General features: G+C 48.3%; 1 protein-coding gene across 3 annotated transcripts in view; it reads left to right on the top strand.

Annotated features, from left to right (window-relative positions):
* Nucleotides 1-19711, top strand: part of SRL (sarcalumenin) — a 105757-nt gene that overhangs the window by 48794 nt on the left and 37252 nt on the right. The window contains exon 2 of one of the 3 annotated variants that reach the window (XM_044981177.1): nucleotides 14690-15904. The exons of the other annotated variants lie outside the window; for them this stretch is intronic. Coding sequence (XP_044837112.1) covers nucleotides 14878-15904 — 1027 coding nt within the window. The 5' untranslated portion in view covers nucleotides 14690-14877. The remainder of the gene's footprint in view (nucleotides 1-14689; nucleotides 15905-19711) is intronic. 3 annotated transcript variants of the gene reach the window in all.

Consider the following 19711-nt stretch of genomic DNA (forward strand, 5'->3'; position numbering starts at 1 on the left):
CGAAGCAATAGTTTGCACATATCCAGCAGTTTAAACATTTAGTAAACCAATATCACATATGTAGTCTCATGGGTGAAACTGCATGAGCCTTGAGCACATCTGAGATACTTAGGAATCAAAGGTCAGGGGGTGGTCATGTCCCCTAGATTGACCTGTGATTGCAGTGTTATGAATCATTCACAATCTCGATTCTATTATTTCTTCATGAGTATGTTTGTAATATAGTAGCTCCCACCATATATTAGGCACGTCCACATATACAACACACAGACAGGGACACACAGTCCCTTATAAGTAAGAGACAGAAAACATAGCCAGCCATCTTGGGGTAGATTCACCATTATTTTAATCATTTACAAAACTAAACTCCCTTAGGAGAAGTTATTTCTTTCTAAAATTGTCCATTTTAAAACCTGCTCCTGATATTTAATGGCGAGTCTGCGCTTCTAACTGCTTGGCAAGGTTGCTGTGAAAGTCAGGATTAACGATAAGTGTGGTTTTTACGTTTCGCCATCCGCAGGTAGTGTGTGGGTGGGTGGGAGGGATTTTGCATTACCCATAGAATGGTTAATATGAAAGAAAATGAGGCAGTTCTTATTCTAACACAAGCTCAGGAGGCAGCAAGGGGGTTTGAAACAAGAAAACCCCACCCTAAATTATCATCAAAAGCCAAATTGGAATTATTTTTGTCAACAATATTTCTCAGCACAGAAGCAACAAGCACAAACTCTTATCAATTTTTCATACAGTGCCAGAGGGCTCAATGCCATGTTACAAACAAGGGAAGACAAGATCAAGCAAGGTTAGACGCAAAGCACCAGTTCAGATCCTGGCACATTTGCGAAAGGATCCTCAGGCCAGTCTGCCTTCTTTGATGTCTGTTTCCAGCAGGTGCAACTAAAATAATGGAAAAAGGGGAATTGCTGGCATCCAGAGTGCATGCTCCCTTCCCATCAGCATTACTTCCATTTTGCTTTGAACAGGTCCAGACAGCTTGTGTTAAACTTGGCTCTAACAAATCAAGGAAACGGCGGTAAAAATGTCCTTGCTGCACCCATGTTATGTGCCACTAGAGCAGCCCAGAGAGCTAACCTGTTTAAGAGGTATCTTAATACGTATCCCACAAGCTCCCTGGGACTCAGATTGAGTTACATTTTGGTCAATGAAAGCAGATTAAACAGGCCTGCGATTCATTCTTCTTTGTTGGGCTGCCAGGAGCAGAGATGAGGATGCTGGCGTGACTCTATGCAGATCTCTAACCTATCGTGTCACATGAAGCACTGCTTTCCCATCTCACTGGCCTGGCCGTACTACGACGGCATTCTCACAGACCCACCCAGCAGGCGGGAGTACTTGAGGCATGTTCTTTTGGGGCAAGGTTGTTGTATCAACCAGGCAAGGTACTAACAAACTTCAACAGGACTTTATTTTTAAAGTGAAAACCTCTTTAACTAGCTGCTGCTGCACCCTCTGTAACTCTCACTCTGCCTCCTCAACTCCTCCCCCCTCTTCCTGTTTCCTGTCCTTTCAGACTCCCAATAGCCAGTGTTCCCAGTACTAATAATTACAAGCAACATCTAAACACCACATTACCTCCTCTCTTAAGAAACTCTCCCAATTAAAATAAACATTGTTGTTCTAACCACAGGAACAAATAGGAAACAAGACACTATACTATTGGCAGAAATATTACACTGAAAACACTGTAGATACTACATAACATAGTATATAGTTCAGACAAGTGGTCATCTGGGTCTGACAGGCCGTCTCTCAAGTCCTGGTTCCAATGCAACGTTTTGTTGTGTTGATACTATGGTGAAGTCATCCAATGCAGACTGGGTGTTGGCATAATCTCCTCTTGGTGCATAGGCAGGTGCAAGATAAGAAGCATTCCATATACACCCATCAGAAAGTCGATTGGTGTAAGGTCACTTCTTCTCTATGACTTTAAGAGGAGCTGTGAATTTATGGTCCCTTTTGCATAAAATTCCAGGTTTTCGTATTCTAACGAAGGAACCACACTCAAACTTTGGTTCCCTAGCACCCTGCTGCTTATCCGTGAAAGCCTTATACTTTGCTTGGTTCTGTTCAACTGTTTTTCTCACATCATCCTCGGTTGGGGCCTCAGGTCGTGCCTTTAACAATCCAGCAATGTTCAGTTTAGTATTCATCTGTTTGCCATGCAGTAACTCTGCAGGTGATCTTTGCGTTGTGGCATGTCGTGTAGCCTGGTATGCTTGCAAGAAATCAGTAGTGAAGGGTATTCACAATCGTCCTTCCAGTTTAGCCGTTTGGAAACTCTCTTTCAAACTTCTGTTAAACCATTCAATTTTTCCATTGGCTTGAGGGTAATATAGAGATGACCTTCTGTGTAAAATGTTCCTCTCTGCTAGAAAAGTTTCAAACTCCAGGGAAGTAAATTGACGACCATTATCTGAAACCAGTTCTTTGGGGTTACCTTCCCTGCTAAAAACCAAAGAGAGGAACTTAATTATTGCAGCAGAAGAGATTTGCGATGTAAACGCTACCTCAGGCCATTTACTGAAATAGTCTATTAAAGTGATGGCATAACGACAGTCAATTGGAGCAGTATCAAAGGGTCCTACAATGTCAATCGCCACTTTTTCCCATGCAGATTCAGGAAGAGGAACAGGCTCTAATGGAGGGGTACATGTCACTGCTGTCTTATCATGCATTTGGCAAATGACACGGGATTTTATGAGTGCTTCAGTTTGAGAGTCCATCCCTGGCCACCAATACAGATCCCGTAGTCATTGTTTGGTTCTGACAATTCCTTGATGAGTATCGTGTGCCAGGTGTATGAGTTTTGACTGTAATTCTTCTGGCACAAGTAGCCGGTGTGTACCTCGTAGCACACAGCCATCCAGCAAAGAAAGTTCATCCCAAACTCTAAAATAAGGCAGCAAAACTGGGTCAAGGTTTTTAGGGTTACTGGGCCATCTCTTTGTCAGAAATTCCTGTAGTTTTTGTTGAATTGGACACACTGAACAAGCATCTTGAAATTGTTCTCTTGTAACTGCAATAAGAGTGCTTGTAATAAGCGCAACTACTACATTCTCATCCTCCGATGGACCATCTGGTGAAGGCAAAGGCAGGCGAGAAAGACAATCAGCTACCACATTTTTGTTTCCAGGCTTATATTCCAGTTCATAATTGAAAGAGAGTAGTCTTACAGACCATCTAGCAATACGATATCCTGCTCTTCCCTGTCCTTTCATGGTGAGCAATGTCGTCAAAAGTCTGTGCACAACTTGAACGTGCGGCCCCACAGGTAAGTTCTCCATTTTTCAGTGGCCCAGACACAAGCAAGTGCTTCTTTTTTGACTGTAGAATATTTTCTCTCAGCATTACTTAGTGTCCTTGAAGCAAAGGCAACAATCCTCTCTGTGTTGTCCTCATGAAGTTGTGTGAGGACAGCCCCAAGTCCATAATCAGAAGCATCAGTAGTTACAACTTTGGGCAATGCAGGACTGAATAGTGCAAGTACTGGACTATGTACAATCAAGTCTTTCACCGTTTCAAAACTAGCTTGTGCATCCATTGTCCACACTAAGGTTGAATTTCTCCATAGTAATTCTCGTAACGGCTCAATGACAGAAGCATAATTGGGAATTAATTTTGCATACCAGGAGGTAAGACCCAAGAAGGAACGTAAGGTTTGCAAATCTATTGGAGATGGAGCATTTGAAATTGCCAGGATATGATCTGGATCAGGTTTTATTCCAGCCTGTGAAATTGTATGCCCCAGAAAGGAGAGTTCAGTTTGTCTAAATTTGCATTTGGACCTATTGAGCTTGAGGCCTGCTTTGCTGATGCAGTTTAGTACAGACTGCAGGTTATTGTCATGCTCCTCAGTAGTATTTCCAAACATGATAATATCATCCAAATAGCACTGAACTCCATGTTGATTCTTCAGAATCAATGACATCATTTTTTGGAAGGCACTTGGGGCTGATGCGAGACAGTATGGAACACGTTTAAAACAAAATAGTCCCTCATGTGTAATAAATGCTGTGAAGCCTCTGCTATCTTCATGCAACATAACCTGGTGGTATGCGCTCTGCAAATCAAGAGTAGAAAACATCTTTGCTCCACTGAGTTCTGCAAATACTTCTTCTATGTGAGGAAGAGGATGGCTGTCAATCACAATAGCTTTATTTGGCTATAAGTCCACACAAAGGCAAATGCCTCCACCCTTCTTCTGTGTCACCACTATAGGTGAAACTCATTCTGAGGAGTTAATCTCTTCAATCATGTCCTTTTGAACAAGTTTCTAAGTTCCTCTGAAACAGCTTCCCTGACTGAAAATGGTAAGCGCCCTAATTTCTGTCATACAGGCATCACATTATTCCGCATTTTAACTTTATGCAGAAACCCATAAGCACAGCTGAGTTTCTCCTCAACCTGGTGTTGGGTCCCAGCTGAAACTGGTGTGTGTACCGCAAGAGTGCTTTGCTGAGGAAGATCAATTCGTCCATTAACTATCCTGAGATTTAAAGCAGCCAGTAAATCTCTGCCAAGGATAGGAATGCCTTTGTGGACAATGTAGAACTCTGCAGTTACACAGCAATCACCAAAAGTAACTATTGCTGGCAGGCAGCCATGTACTGGAATATGGTTTTTCAAATAGCACACCAACTGAAGTTTGGGTTCAGTAAGAGGCACATCTTTAAAGTAATGCAAATAGATGGAATCGGGTAGTATGGATATTGCTGAGCCAGTGTCCAACATTAGCTGAATAGAGTGTGATTTGCATGAGGGTATGGCAGAAACGTTTACAGTGCACTTTATCTGTTCTGGAATATGTGCAGTAGTGGTTTTGTTCATGCTCAGCACAGTAACATCTGGTATTGTAACTGCATGCACCTGTTGATTGAACTGGCTACTGCAACATACTTTAGCAAAATGCCCAATCTTTTTGCAATGATTGCACTGAGCTACTTTTGCTGGACATCCTGTGTGGCTTGCAAGGTGTTGTGGGAATCCACAGCGAAAGCTTTTACTGTATTTTGAATTTGCTGATTCAATGGCTTTTCATTAGTTTTCCTCCAGCAATTGTTTGTCTGCAGTGATAGTGAACTTTTCTGCAAAGGAGTCACAACCTGGACTGTGCCTCCTGTATCCCTGCTCATTATTTTGGCTTCAGCTGTAGCTGACTCAGTCTGAGTAGCAATGGTTATTGCTTTTTCTAGTGTAAGTTGTAGTTCTAGAAGTAAGCGTTCTCATATACCAAGCATGGTTGTTTTCTCAATGAGCTGGTCTCTAATCATCTCATCTGCCATATTCCCAAATCACAAGTTACAATCAGACTCCTCAGGGAAGCAATATACTGCATTATAGTCTCCCTTGGTTTCTGCTCACGCTGGCGAAATCTGTAGTGATTAGCTACTACATTCACTTTTGGCACAAAAAAGTTCTTAAATATGAGACTGCACTCAGTGCATTAATCATCTGCAAGGGGAAAAGTGTAAAATATACGCTGCCCTTCTGCTCCAAGGCAGTGGATTAGCAGAGCACACTTTCTTACTTCAGAAATCTCTGTAGCACTGATTGCAAGCAGATACGTCTCAAACATATGGATCCAGGCAGTAAAAGCAATTGGAGGCTCACCTGGGCGTTGCAGAAAGGGTGCAGGTGGGTTCAGAGGCAGAAGATCCCACCCTCGTCGCCAAAATGTTGTATCAACCAGGCAAGGTACTAACAAACCTCAACCGGACTGTATTTTTTAAAGTGGAAACCTCTTTACCTAGCTGCTGCTGCACCCTCTGTAACTCTCACTCTGCCTCCTCAACTCCTCCCACCTCCTTCCTGTTTCCTGTCCTTTCAGACTCCCAACAGCCAGTGCTCCCAGTTCTAATAATTACAAGCAACATCTAAACACCACAAAGGTCTCCTCTGTTTGAATGGCCAGTTTCTGATCCCGTTTACACCAGTGTAAATCCAGAATGGCTCAATTTTGCATATTTACAGTCATGTAACAGATCAGAATCTGGCCTGTAGGCTCTAATGCTGGAGCAGTTTCTTCTCCACCATAGCGACTGACTGGGGTATCTCTATTCCAGTGAGCACTCCTGAAACTCACTCTTTTGCCTCCTTCCCTGTCTCTGCATTTCTGTGTAACCAGCACAGCAATCTGGCCTGCAGGTGTGTTTGTAAACCAAGCCAATTCCACCATCATTGTCTCAGTCTCTTTCATATTGTCTTCTTGTCCTGCTAATCTCTGCTCCATGACTTCTGTGCTGCTCTCTGAATTAGGTCTTAGGCTTCCTCTCGTGTTTAGGGGGCATCACTGATTGGCCTGTATCCCTACAGCAGGACCTGAGCAAACGTCAAATTGAGACACTGTTTTTCATTGCAGTGTTCTTAGCATAGGCGAGGGTTGGCAGTGGAAAGTCACCTTAAGGCAGATGTAGATTAGACATTTTAAGACTCCTTTCCATCCATTTAATTTTCCGTGTCCTGGACCTTTAAATTTCTAAGGTCTCTGCTGACCGTTGTTTTGGGTGTAGCTGGGTGTGCAATGGCAGAGGAGACACACGCGCTGCTCTCCCTCGTGGAGACTTGACTTTTGTTCTTTCTTGTTTGCTTCCCTTAATCCACAACAAATTGCCGCTGCTTTGTGAGTATTGGGAAATATAATAGCCCCTAGCTAAAAACAGATGTAAACTGGTGCCAACTCTTCAATGGCCTAGCTTTGGGAGATCAAATGCAATGGGCCTCACCACTCACCCAACCCTGGATTTGGATTTGCCAAACTAAATCCAGTTGATGAAGTTTTGTGGAAGCAAAGGCAGTTTCCCTGCAGCCTACCCCTGCTCGCAGCCTGCTAGAGCTTTCCTTTCCTTAGGCATAGGAAGAAAGCAGCGTGGTTTGGCCCAGCCACCGCAGTACTGCCTCTGCGAATGCCTTTATCAACATTAAATAACAGTTTCTTCCTCGCCCCGGTATTTTGTGCCAGTGACAACACATTGCAGGAACGCTGATCCCTAAATCAGCTGCCGTTGACAGGAATATCTCTCTGGTCGCAGCGAGGGCACCCGGTTTGCTGCCGAGCAAAGCAGGGCACAAAAGCCTTTGTCTCTTTTCTGCTGTGTATCCCCTGCCCTGTGCTCCGTGCTTCTATTTCTGCTGGTGGGGGTGCCTCTCCAGCCCAGCCACCTGTTCCAGTCTGTCCCATTGTGCCCCCTCCTTCCTCAGTGCTTTCAAGCTGCAGCTGGGATCTGAAGGAAAACTCCCCCTCTAGCCTTAAAGCTATTGGCATTAGAAATAAATACGTAGATGGCAGGGTTACTTGCTCTGGTTTTAGGGCCTATGTGCTGCAAGGGCTAGATCCTCTGTTTGGCATGATCTGTTGTGAGAATGGTGTTCTTCCACCACCAGAGAAGGAGAAATAATCTCCACACAGTGCTGTTGCTGTAGGAGGTAAAGCCATCTGCAAACTACCATAAAGAAGTATCATTCTCCCCACTTTATGGATGGGGAAACTGAGGCATGGAGTAATGACAACAGTGTGTCAGTGGAGGTGGAGTCCATAGGGGAAATTAGGAGTCTGAGGCACCTGAACTACAACTCCCATGAGGCACCGCAGCAGATCAGGCAGACACAGAGATTACCGGACCCCCTCTGAAACATTATGATTTTCCTGACAAAACATTGAAAAATTTCAGCAAAATTGTCGTTTTCCGCAGAACATTTTCCATTTTGCAGAGACCCCATTTCCCACTGGAAAAATAGGTAGGTAGAAAATTCCCAGCCTGCTCTAGAAATTAGACGCAGATGACAGGCCACTCAGCCATTGTCACTGAGACACCACACTGGGCCAGCCCCTCTGGTGAGACAGACCTGAGCTGCGTGCCCTCCTCAGAATGTGGAAAGAGACCCCCCCCATCCCTGGGAGTGAGGAGAAAGAGCTGTCCCCCTACTGCCTAGCCTCCGAGCTAATTCCCACTCTGATTTCCCAGTGTGCCCTGCGCAATGTCTGCCATAGCAACTGTCATGCCTGATGGTTTTTGTGGTGGTTGTGGAAAAGTCAGATGATCCCCATCTAACTGCTGTGTGGCTGTGATGTGGCAAGGGGCTCAGCTATCATGCTGATGAGGGAAGTATAAATGCTGAGAGATTAGACAGACAGATACTAATGAACAGGGCCCTGACCCACCTCCACACTTGAAGAGGAAAGTAACTGTGTAAGAGGAGCCCTGACCTGGAGCCCAAAGCTATGCTGAGATGACGAATGCCCCAGGCTCTGCTGTGGTTCTGGGGAATAGCCCGATGACGTGGGTGGAAACTATAATGGTGCTCTGGCACCCGTTCCTTTCTGCTGTAATCCAGTCCCCAAGGCGCGCTGAGCAAGGTATATTGTCTTACATAACTTTCCACTGCTGTAACTGCACTCAGCTGTCTCGGCCTGGTACCTACAGCACAGGGCTCCAAGTCCTGGGCTGCACCAAGTGTCATTTTACATGTTTGATAAATGCTTTTACTTGTTCCCCTCTCTGTCCCTTCCTCCCCCCACCTCATCCACCCGGAGGAGGTGGACTCTTCCCACATCTGATGTCCCACATTGGTTACATTTTATAATTGAAATTGTGGCCTTTGGGAGGGAAACACACGCTAGTCGGTCGGGTAATGTCTTCCCGGGTAGTTCCTTTTCTTTTTTGAGTTTGAAGGAGCCACTTCTTCAGTTTCCACCATCCAGTTGCTGGACATATTTTTAGCCTTAGGAGGAAGGCCAGAGGGCGCTAAACCCATAACCTTGGCCCCTTTGGCTGCCAAGTGATTGTCAGTCGGCCGTCTGCAGATCAGCACAATTTACACTCGATGTATTTAAAGAACATGGAGGGGGGAAAAGGGAGAAGGAGATGGGGAGGACCTCAGGAACCTTACATGACACCCCAAAGGTCATGAGAAATCACGTACACGTCTGAAACAGCAGCAGAGGAGTCCAAAGCATGAAGGCTAATTTGATCTGTTCAAGGAATGTTTTAGGCTCTACCTTTTGGGATGGGCTGGTCCAATGCCACTCAACATTTCAAGCAGCTGTAGCACGTTACCGGCATATGGGTCTTTATGTTGCATGCTTATTTAGCATTAAAATCAACAAGCGCAGGCTCCAGGTGCCATGACAAAGCATTAAACACAAAAGAGAAGCAGCAGCAGGTCCCACAGCGCCCAGCCCATCTTGAAAACACGCCGTGTGCCCTTCAGCCCAATTCCCCCTCCTCGCACACTGCAGCACTCCTCAAATGCCTGGCAGAAGAGACAAGCTTCACAGCATGCCCTGAAGCTGAGGTTGCTAGATCCCGGCTATTTTGGACCAAAGGGGAGGAGTGAATTCCCAAGTGCTGGTGTCCTGGAGAGCACGCTGCCAGGAACTCCGAGAAGCTGCACTGATCTCAACAGCAGCAGTGTCGTGTGCTGGGGCCTCTCTCAAGTAGGTTGGCACCAGGCCATTTAGAGCTGTGTGGGTCAGAAGCAGCACGTTCAGCTCCCACCCAGATGCTCAGTCCGTGCAGCGCTTGCCTTTAGAGGTGATGTGTCACTTTACATTAGGCTCCCTTAGGCCTGCTTACACCACTCCCTGATGTGGACAGGAGGGTCGGGGCGGCTCAGCTGGTGTGGAAGAAGCATGAGGTGCAGGAGGGTGGAGGCTGCTTTACCGGTAGTTACGTCTCTCCTACAAGCGTTTCTGGCCCCTGCGTGGGCGAGTTGCGCTCTCTTAGGTGCCCCGTGGGCCATACTCAGAGCTGATGTGCTGGGAGGGCTGGCTGCAAGTGACACACTGGCCAATGGGTGAGAATCCACATTAAGACATGGGTCAACCTTGCAGAGTAGTTCTCTTGCAATTCACTCAGGCTGCCATGTCAGTCTTCTTCCCGGGTGTGTCTGTGTCACTTGACTCAAGGTGAGTAGCATGGCTGCCCATGGGACGTTCTGCTCTGACATGCAGCCGCTTGGTTGGGGCTTTGCTCAGGAGAGGCAGGGCTGGGGAACAGACTGGGGCAAACTTACCTTTCAGCCTTCTAGCCTGCTCTGTAGTGTCAGGATGGTGGGTCCCTGGGGATGCAGTGACTGTGTGCCATGATCAGAGGGTATGAATGCCGAGGGGTGGGTGGGGACTGTTTTGCGTGGTGCAAACAAGTATAACTAGAAGCAATGAGGTGGAACTGAGCAGTCAGGGTGGCTCACAGAAAAAATCCCCTGAGAGTGAGATCTGTTAGGCCATGAAACACTCTCCCCAAGGAAAGGGCATTTTAGAGGGGACTGAACTATGCTGCAGGAGCAATCCTGAATGGCAGGCCTGGGTTTTGGGTCAGGACCTGCTCCATAGCTGGGAGCCAGGTGGTGGAGAGCAGGAGATTTGGAGTCAGGGCGGCAGGTTGCCGTTCCCAGGTCCCACTGACTGGCTGTGTGAATGCAGGGCAATGGCTTGTCTCTGCTGTGTCCCCATGTTCCCATTAGAAGGAGGCTTTGGGCTTCAGTCGGGAATGTCTGGGAATTGCTGTGAAAGGGGAAGGGGCTCTTGGAGGGCAGGCCCCAGCTCCTGGGTCGGTGACGCTATGAACTTCATGCTCAGTTTGTGCGACTGACCCCTTTGCTCCAGCCCCAGTGTCCCCAGGCGAGCTCTGAGATCAAAGAGCAATGAGACTCCCAGCAACACTGAACCCCTGAAGCACCAGGGACCAGCGTCATCCCCTCCCTCTCCTCATCCCCTCTCCGTGCTCACTGGCTGGCAGCTATATGAGCTCCTCCCTGCACGGCCTGGCAGCCACTACAGCATACCCCAGTGCCCAGGCTCAGCTCCCTCGTGACTCACCCACCCACACGGCATCCAGCTGGGTCCCCCCACAAGCCTGACAGCTCTCACCACTAAGCTGCTCAGCCTCTCCTTGCTCCCCTGCTGCATCTCCTCCCCCAGCCCTGCTCCTCCTCCCCACCTACATGCCTCCGACCCACGGCCCTGAGTCTCTCCCGCCACTGCTGTGCAGCCCTGATGCCCTCACACCTCCCGCCCCGCCTCCCTCCCACCTCTGCCCGCTGCCCTCCTGCCTCCTCCCCCAACTCCCTCCCACCTCTGCCCTGCAGCCCAACACCCTTCCTTCCTCCTCCCACCCACCCACTGCCCCAACTCCCTGCCCTGACACCCTGCCTCCCTCCTGCCTCCCACCCACTGCCCCAACTCCCTCCTACCTCTGCCCACTGCCCTGACTCTTACATACATGACACTATAGTATTAATGACCAACATGGTACCAGTTTGCATATGATTCCTTAGATGACACCTGTTAGATACAGATTATGACAACACGGTGTTGGGGCAATGAGCGTAGAAGACCTGATGTGAGTTATGGTATGGTGTGCACTGTGGGGTTCCCAGGGTCACAAAAGGTAAAAGTGTTACTGTAAGGTACTTAGACTTCTGTAAGGCATTTGACTTAATAGTGTATGACATTTTGATTAAAAAAAACCCTAAAAAGATATAAAATTAGCATGGTACCCATTAAATGGATTAAAAACTGGCTAACTGACATGTCTCAAAATGTAACTGTAAGCGGGGAATCATTATCAAACTGGTCTGTTTCTGGTGGGATTGGTTCTTAGCCCCTATGCTAATTAACATTTTTATTAATGACCTGGAAGAAAACATAAAATCACCACTGATACAGAGTGCAGACACAAAAATTGGGGGAATGATGGTAAATACTGAAGAAGACAGGTCACTGATACAAGCGAGCTGGATTGCTTTGTAACCTGGGGTCATGCAAATAATGTGCATTTTAATATGGCTAAGTGTAAATGTATACATCTGGGGGGGAAATGTAGGCCGTACTTACAGGATGGGGAACTCTATCCTAGGAAACAGTAACTGAAAAAGATTTGGAGGTCACTGTGTATAATCAGCTGAACATGAGCTCCTAGTGCAACACTGGCCAAAAGGGCTAATGTGATCCTGGGTGCATTAACAGGGGAATATCGAGTAAGAGCAGAGAGATTATTTTGCCTCTGTATTTGGCACTGGTGTGACCGCCGCTGGACTACTGGGTTTAGTTCTGGTGTCCACAACTCAAGAAGGATGTTGATAAATTGGAGAGGGGTCCAAGAAGAGCCACAAGAATGATTAAAGGATTAGAAAACCTCCCTTACAGTGACAGAGTTAAGGAGCTCAATCTATTTAGCTTAACAAAGAGAAGGTTAAGGGGTGACTTGATTACAGTCTGTAAGTACCTACATGGGGAATACTTGGTGGGCTCGTCAATCTAGCAGAGAAAAGTCTAACACGACACAACGGTTGGAAGTTGAAACTAGACAAATTCAGCCTGGAAAGAAGATGCAAATGTTTAACGGTGAGCGACATTAACCATTGTAACAACTGACCAAGGGTCGCGGTGGATTCTCCATCAATGGCCATTTTTAAATCAAGACTGCGTGTTTGTCTAAAAGATCTGCTCTGGGAATTATTTTGGGGAAGTCCTATGGTCTGTGTTCTACTAGAGGTCAGACTAGATGGTCAAAATGGCCCTTCTGGCCTTGGACTCTCTGACCCACTGCTCTGACTCCCTCCCACCTCTGGCCTGTTTCTCTTGGTCCTTCTCTCCCACCACCGTCCCCCTCACAGCTCTGTTCTTCTCCACCTGTTCCATCTGCAGGGTCCTGTCCCATCTCTCCTTGCCAACTTCCCAGCTCTCCCGTGCCACTCCCCACTTCCCATCTCCATTGCTCTGTGTGCATTCTGCACCGGACCCCCCTCAGCCACCTCCCACTTCATAGCCTTCCCACTTCTGAAGTGAAACCCCATGCAGGAGTGAGAGAGTGGGTACCACGGCTCTCCCCACGGGACTGACTTTGGTGAGCTACTGAAGGTGGCCAAGCAAGCCACAGCAGAGGCACTAGCCCACAGCACCCCTCCTGTAGAGACCCTGCAGACTCACGCGCTGTCTGACCATCTTTGGATACGTCTGTACTGCAGCAGGAGGTGTGATTCCCAGTTTGGGTAGACAAGGGTTCAGTGTACAGGGAATCACTCACCGAGCAACCATCCCTACTGCTCAGGGGAAGCTGCAGCATAGCCCCTGAACAGGGAGGCCTGGGGAAAGAAACTGATCTGTCAGGGTCAAGTCGCACAGTGCAGGATCTGGGTCCAAATGATCACAAAGGCCAGGAGCGTTCAGGTCCTAGGTTTGACCATGCTTCTCTCTCTGGTAGTAGTATAAACAGAGACTGCGCTCCCCTAAGTGCAGGTGCTAGTGCCTGCAGGATGAGGTCTGCTGGGCTGAACTAAGCTCTGTGTATGGCATGACTGGCTGGGCAGGGCAGTGCTTTGAGATCCTTGGATACAAAGTGCTAGCATGCAAGCACTGCTGTTAATAGTAGTGCGAAGCACTGTGCCGGGTGAGACTGGACACTGCTGGGCTGGAGGGCAGCGGGGCACTTCCCACACTTTCTCCAACACAGCATTTAGGAACATGGCCAGTGGGAGGACCATCGAAGGGTCACGGGAGAAGACTACAGGAATGGCCCATGTCAAGCTCTGGTTGCTATCTGAGAGAGCCTGACAGTGCTACTCCTTTTTCCTCCCTGAGGATGGTACTTTCTGGTTGGCATCTGCTTGCCAGCTGGAGTACAAAGGAATTATTCTCTTTTGAAATGTGTCCCTGGTATGTGGACATTAGACTTTTCAGGGGATTATTCAGACTAGTAGCAACTGTTTGTGACAGAGACGCTATAGCCAGTAATGCTTTATTTTAAGTATCTGTTGACTAATGTTGAATTACAGAGGGGGGCCCATGGAAAACGCAGGTGACATCTCCCGGAATGCAGAATGAATTCATTGCATTCCAGTCAGTTTCAAAGAGCGGCAAATGTTTTCCTAATGAAAGGCCACTCACAATAAATAGCACTCTAGCATGGACTCTGGGTCAGACTGCACCCTCAAATCTGTTCACAGGGGTCCGCTTTTCTTGTGGCCAGTACATTCTGCATCCCCCTTCCTTCAGCTCTCACCCTCACCTCTATTATTGATCCAGCTAAACTCCAATTGCTATGCAAGAAACAGAACGTGGAAATAACCCTTTATAATTTGCCTAAACGTTCTGGGCTAAGCTTCCCTACATCCACCCCCCATCCCAGCCAGTATATTTATAAAAGGTCACTTTCCTTGAGAATTTTCTACTGTTCACATCTGTTCCAAACACTGCTTCTGCTGGGGTGGACCACAAGGGGCAGAAGGGTTCTAGCAAAAGGCAAGACCCAGAGGGAACAATTGCTGGTATGACTTACTGGGGCTAAGAGCTTCTCGGCAGTAATCTCCTAAATACTGTCCATGTAATATAAGATATTCTCCCCAACAAACACCTGTTTGTATCCAATTTATTGATAGGAGTATTAAAAGCAAGATGGCACCAAAGATGGTTTTTGATGCCCATGGATCAACAGGGATAGCATTAAAATTCATTTATAATAGCCTCAAAATAGAGATTTTGTAACATGCTGGGACTCCATATGCAGCATCCTTTTAGTAAGCAACTGAGTTTTACCCCCACATCACACACACATATGCATGTGTGATTGTGAGCGCACACACATATTGTGTAGGCACATGTAGGCTCTTTTGAGGAGAAGAACAGAATCAGCCTCAGATAAAACTGACTGCTAATGTTCTAATCATTTAGAATTGCAAGTTTCTGCCTCGGGGGGCACTGAAGATGTTACCAACTTTGTTGAGAATCACTTATCAGCTGGAGACCAGAGCCTAGAGGGGAACGAAGGGGTACTTTGCCCAGACTCTGTACCTCCTGAGAAGACTGTTCTCCTCCAGCCTGCAGACAGCAATGAGGCAGCAGCCCAGGAAAGGAGCGGAATGCCACATGACTCTGGTTCCAAGACAGGTGCTGATATAAATATCCCTGTTGATGGCTTGAACAATGACAGCCAAGAGGAGGACAATGACATAAACGTTGCTAATGCTTCTTCATCGGTTTCAGAATGTGACGCTGCCACAGGCAGCAATGCTGATGGAAGCGAGATTGTGGCGAGAGAGACAGAGCCAGCAGAAGGGACTCCTCTCCCAGGGGAAGACATAGAAGAGCTGCTGGCCAAAGAACAGCCCGGAGGCAGGAGGAGTGAAGCTGCAAAGGACAGCGAGGAGGAGGGGGAGCTCCATGCGGCAGGGGTGGAAATCAGGCTGGAAGAGGCTGGGAGGGAAGAGGACAGGCAAAACTCTCCTCCCGCCACAGCAGGGAGTTTTGAAGAGAGCACCTGCCTGCCTGCAGAGGAGAGGCAGGTTTCCCAGTGTGGTACAAAGGGTAGAGAGGAGGTAGCAGCAGCAGAGCACCACTCAGGGCCTGACGATGGCAAAGATGCTGCTGACAAGGAAAGCGAAGTCAGTGAGGCCTCCCAGAGGAGCACGCCGCCCTCGCCAGCCAGTGGGGAATCGCCCCCTCAGGGAGATGCACATGGGGCTGAACCTGCTCTAGCAGAGCCAGGAACTCTTGAGGAAGAGGGGACACAGCTGGAAGAAGGCTCTAAAGAAGACAAGAGCCATATTCCACATGCTAGCCAAGGTGCCGAATCTCACATGCAAAGTGGGAATCATGCAAACAAGGAAGACAAAGAAGTCTCTGGCTCAGAGACCAGTCATGTCTCTGGGGACCCTCTTCGGGGCAATGGACTAGCTGCAAAAGAGAAGGAACCTGATTCAGGCAACAGAACTGGTGACAGTCCTGTGAGGGAGACCACCACTGATGGCCAGGCAGTGGAAAGGGACCGAGAGGAACCAGGGACTGCCTCTGCTGAGGGAGTGGGAGAAAACCCTAACTTGGAAGCAGAGGAGTCTGAAGAAAGTTCAGAGGAAGAGGATGATGACCAGGAAGAGTCTGAGGAAGAGGGTGATGATTCAGCAGAGGAAGAGAGTGATGACTCGGCAGAGGAAGAGAAAGAGGCGGCTGGCTTGGCAGAGGAAGAGGGTGGTGACTCTGCAGAGGCAGAGGAGTCTGGCCCTGCAGAGGAAGAGGGTGGTGATCTGACAGAGGCAGAGGAAGAGAGGGCTGGCCTGGCAAAGGAAGAGGAAGAGGGGGCTGGCCTGGTAGAGGGGGCTGGCCTGGCAGAGGAAGAGGGTGGTCATCTGGCAGAGGCAGAGGGTGGTGATGAGGCAGAGGGGGCTGGCCTGGCAGAGGCAGATGGTGGTGATCTGGCAGAGGAAGAGGAGGCTGGCCCAGCAGAGGAAGAGGGTGGTGATCCGGCAGAGGAAGAGGGTGGTGATCCAGCAGAGGAAGAGAGGGCTGGCCCGGCAGAGGAAGAGGGTGGTGATCCGGCAGAGGCAGAGGAAGAGGCTGAAGAAGTCATTGCCCCAGATGTCCGAGTGGCTGCTAGTGACATGGAAGACCACGGCCATGTCAAAGAGGAAGAGATCCGTGAAGTGGAAGCTGACTCTGATTCTGCAGGCCAGAAGAATGCACCCTACAGAGACATGGAGCAGGACAAAGCTCACTCTCACAATAGTAACCCAGCTGTAGCAGGAAGCCTTTCCGTGGATGCGCAGTTAATGGCAGAGACAGATAGCCCACCTGGCAACAACCATCTTCCTGCTGCTGCTGTGCCTGACCCCAGACAAATAGGTCTGACTTTTTTGTTACTAGGTGTGCCAGTAGTAATAGCCTAACAGCAAGGGCATTGGTTAGTATCAAACCCAGAGCGCCGCTGAGCTTGGCAGACATTAAAATGCACCCAGTGCACGGCCCTTGTTCTAACGCTTGTGCTTTCAGTGTGTGACCCTAACCAACTGCTCAGACCGGAAATCCCTGTCCTGCCACAGCCAGGAGGGGTGGCATTGGTGATATGGGGTGGTAATGGGCTGTGGTTAGTACTTGGTAATGGGAGATGAAGGCTTTCACCCCTTGGGCATTAGGCTGAATTAGTACAAGGTCAACAGCGACGAATATCCATTGCCATCTGACAGCTCTGCCATGGCCTGCATGAAATGAAGTGTTATGTTCCCTCCCCATTTCCCAGGAACGGGTTGTCCAGCTCCACCCCAGTTAGCACCTGTTGGGAGCCTCAATAGAGATGCCAAGGACTCCTGGGCCATGGCAACTGAACTCCTCTCTCAGCACTACAGGTGGTCCCTCCAGGATGGGGCACATTGGCAGGGGGTGAACTGGGCAAAGGTTGGCCTGGATCTGTTCTGCGGATAAAAACAGAAATCCATGTCCAGGAGCCAACATGGCCCCTTTCACCAGCATTGGATTCATGTCCTAATACTTCTAAAGGCAAAGGACCCTGGTTTTTCACAGCTCCGTGCTTTGTGCAGTCATTGATACCAGTGCAAAGTGAGTGCCAGCATTCTGCTGTGATAGTGATTGACACCACTTTGTACCAGTGGGGTAGTCCTGAATGGACATCTACCGGATGTCCCCTGCCAGCGTGACCTCACAGAACAAAATGGCATGCTCCATGCAGCAAATGGACCAGGACACTGTTCCGCTGCAGTCCGGTCCTAATGCACCATGCTTTGCACTGGCATAGATGATTACACAGGCCGTGAGACAGCAGAGAGCCAGGTCCAAGGAATACAAACACTCTGAAATACTCCACACCTTTCACACAACCAGGCAATTTAAGAGTCAGCACAGACAACACAAGAGAATTGGATCTAGACTGGGTGATGTGTCCAGTGTACACCAGTTTGCAAAGCTATCAGAATCAAACTAAGGGGAATGAGCTATCCTGGGAATAGCAGGTTAGAACCCTGAGCTTTCACCTGGGAAAACAACAAGGAGTCCAATGGCACTTTAAAGACTAACAGATTTATTTGGGCATAAGCTTTTGTGGGTAAAAGAACACTTCTTCAGATGCATGGCCATGCATCTGAAGAAGTGGTTTTTTATCCACGAAAGCTTATGCCCAAATAAATCTGTTAGTCTTTAAGGTGCCACCGGACTCCTTGTTGTTTTTGTGGATACAGACTGACATAGCTACCCCCTGATACTTCGCTTGCGAGTCACTCATGATGCCCCTTAGTGATAATCCCTTCCAAAGATGTGAATTCCAAGGGAAGTCTTAGATAAATCTTAAACACAGTCCCCAGTTCTTCCCAGATTGCATTATTGTTTCAGAAGGCACTCTCTGAGCAGTGCTGGGATTGTTTTTCCCAGAGCGCTGGGAGGGGAAAGGTGGATGGATGAACTGGGCATTCAGATTAATGCCAGATCATGAAAAAAGGAGGCCTAGGTCCTGCTCCTGCAACGTGCAGCTCATGGGCAGAATGCAAACCCGGGCAGAACCTCATTGACTTCAGCAGCGCTTGGTGTGGTCACAGCCGCTCGCTCTCACACTACATAGTGCAGGATTGGGGCCCTAGATTTTCCCAAGAAGCCGGCAGAAATCTGGTAAATTTCCAAATTGCACAGACCGCACGCGCCAGTCAGCCACAGATGAGTTTGTGGGTGAACAATGAATAATAATCTCTCTCATGTTTTCTTTGGACCTACTCATGAAATCTGTCACATACATTTTTCAGCCTTTGTCACTGATTAGCTTACATGATGAGGAGAAACTCCACCCCCTGCTCCTCTCCCCTCCCCTCCTCTCCCCTCCCCTCCCTTTGCTTAGTGCTGCGCTGTCACATACGGACCTACTGAGCAAGCTGCTGGTGCCCAGATGTAACCAGAGCTGAGTCTCTGTGGCTTTTCTTGGCAAATCCAAAAGCCCTTTCTTTGTATGACGTGTGCACTTCAGTTCAGGTTCTCAGGCTTGTGAGGAGCATGAGGACGAGAGCTGCCCATGTGGTGAGTGGTGGCTCTATTCCCAACCCAACAGGATGGGCTGGGAAGATGTTTGGTCACAGAGCTGTTTGCAAACCATTCTTGAGCCTAGGGCCCAATCCTGCACTTGCTGCTTTCAAAGGGATCTTTGCCACTGACATTAATAGGAACTAATGCAGCTATAGAGGTCAACATACCTACAAGGCCAGACACACACCCCTGTGTGATACATCCTGCTGCAAACCCTTTGAGCACTAATGTTCATATTGACATTAAGTGGAGGTCTAGCTATATAGCCCTATTCTGTTCCAAGCAGTTTGTCTCGTGCTACAGCCCTTTCCCCCTAGGCTGATGTAGTGTTGTTATTATTACAGTAGCAGCTCGAGGCTCCAATCAAAAGCAGTGCCCCCATTATGCCAGGTGCTGTACAAACACATAGGCAGGGCCAGACCCTTTCCCAATGAGCTGATAGTCTAAATGGCCAAAACACACAAACGGTAGGTGAAGGAAAAGAGTATTCTTCCCATTTGAGAGATGGAGAAACTGAGGCCCAAATGATGTGAAGTGACTTGTCCAAGGTCACCCACGGATTCTGTGGCACAGCCAGGAGTTGAACCTGGGTGTGGCAAGTGGCAGGCCAGGGCTGTCCAGCAGGGCCACGTTGCCTCATCCAGCACCCTCTGTGATCAATTTCAGCACATTTCATTTTCACTTTTGGTTTGTAAAGAGTGGATGTGGGAGGCGTTTAACTCTTCTGCAGATAGATGCCTGGGTGGAGAGACAGAGGGGGTAGCCAGGCTAAAGCCAGGCGTTAGCACTATTGCTATAAAAGAGTTGTAGTTCGGGTCTGACCAGCTGCAGGTGAAGACATATTGAAATCTTTCTGCCCATATCAGTGCCAGGGCAGGGACTGCCATCGAGCAAGCTGGCATG

Source organism: Mauremys mutica, chromosome 11 (assembly GCF_020497125.1).
Source record: "Mauremys mutica isolate MM-2020 ecotype Southern chromosome 11, ASM2049712v1, whole genome shotgun sequence".
Lineage (NCBI taxonomy): Eukaryota > Metazoa > Chordata > Testudines > Geoemydidae > Mauremys > Mauremys mutica.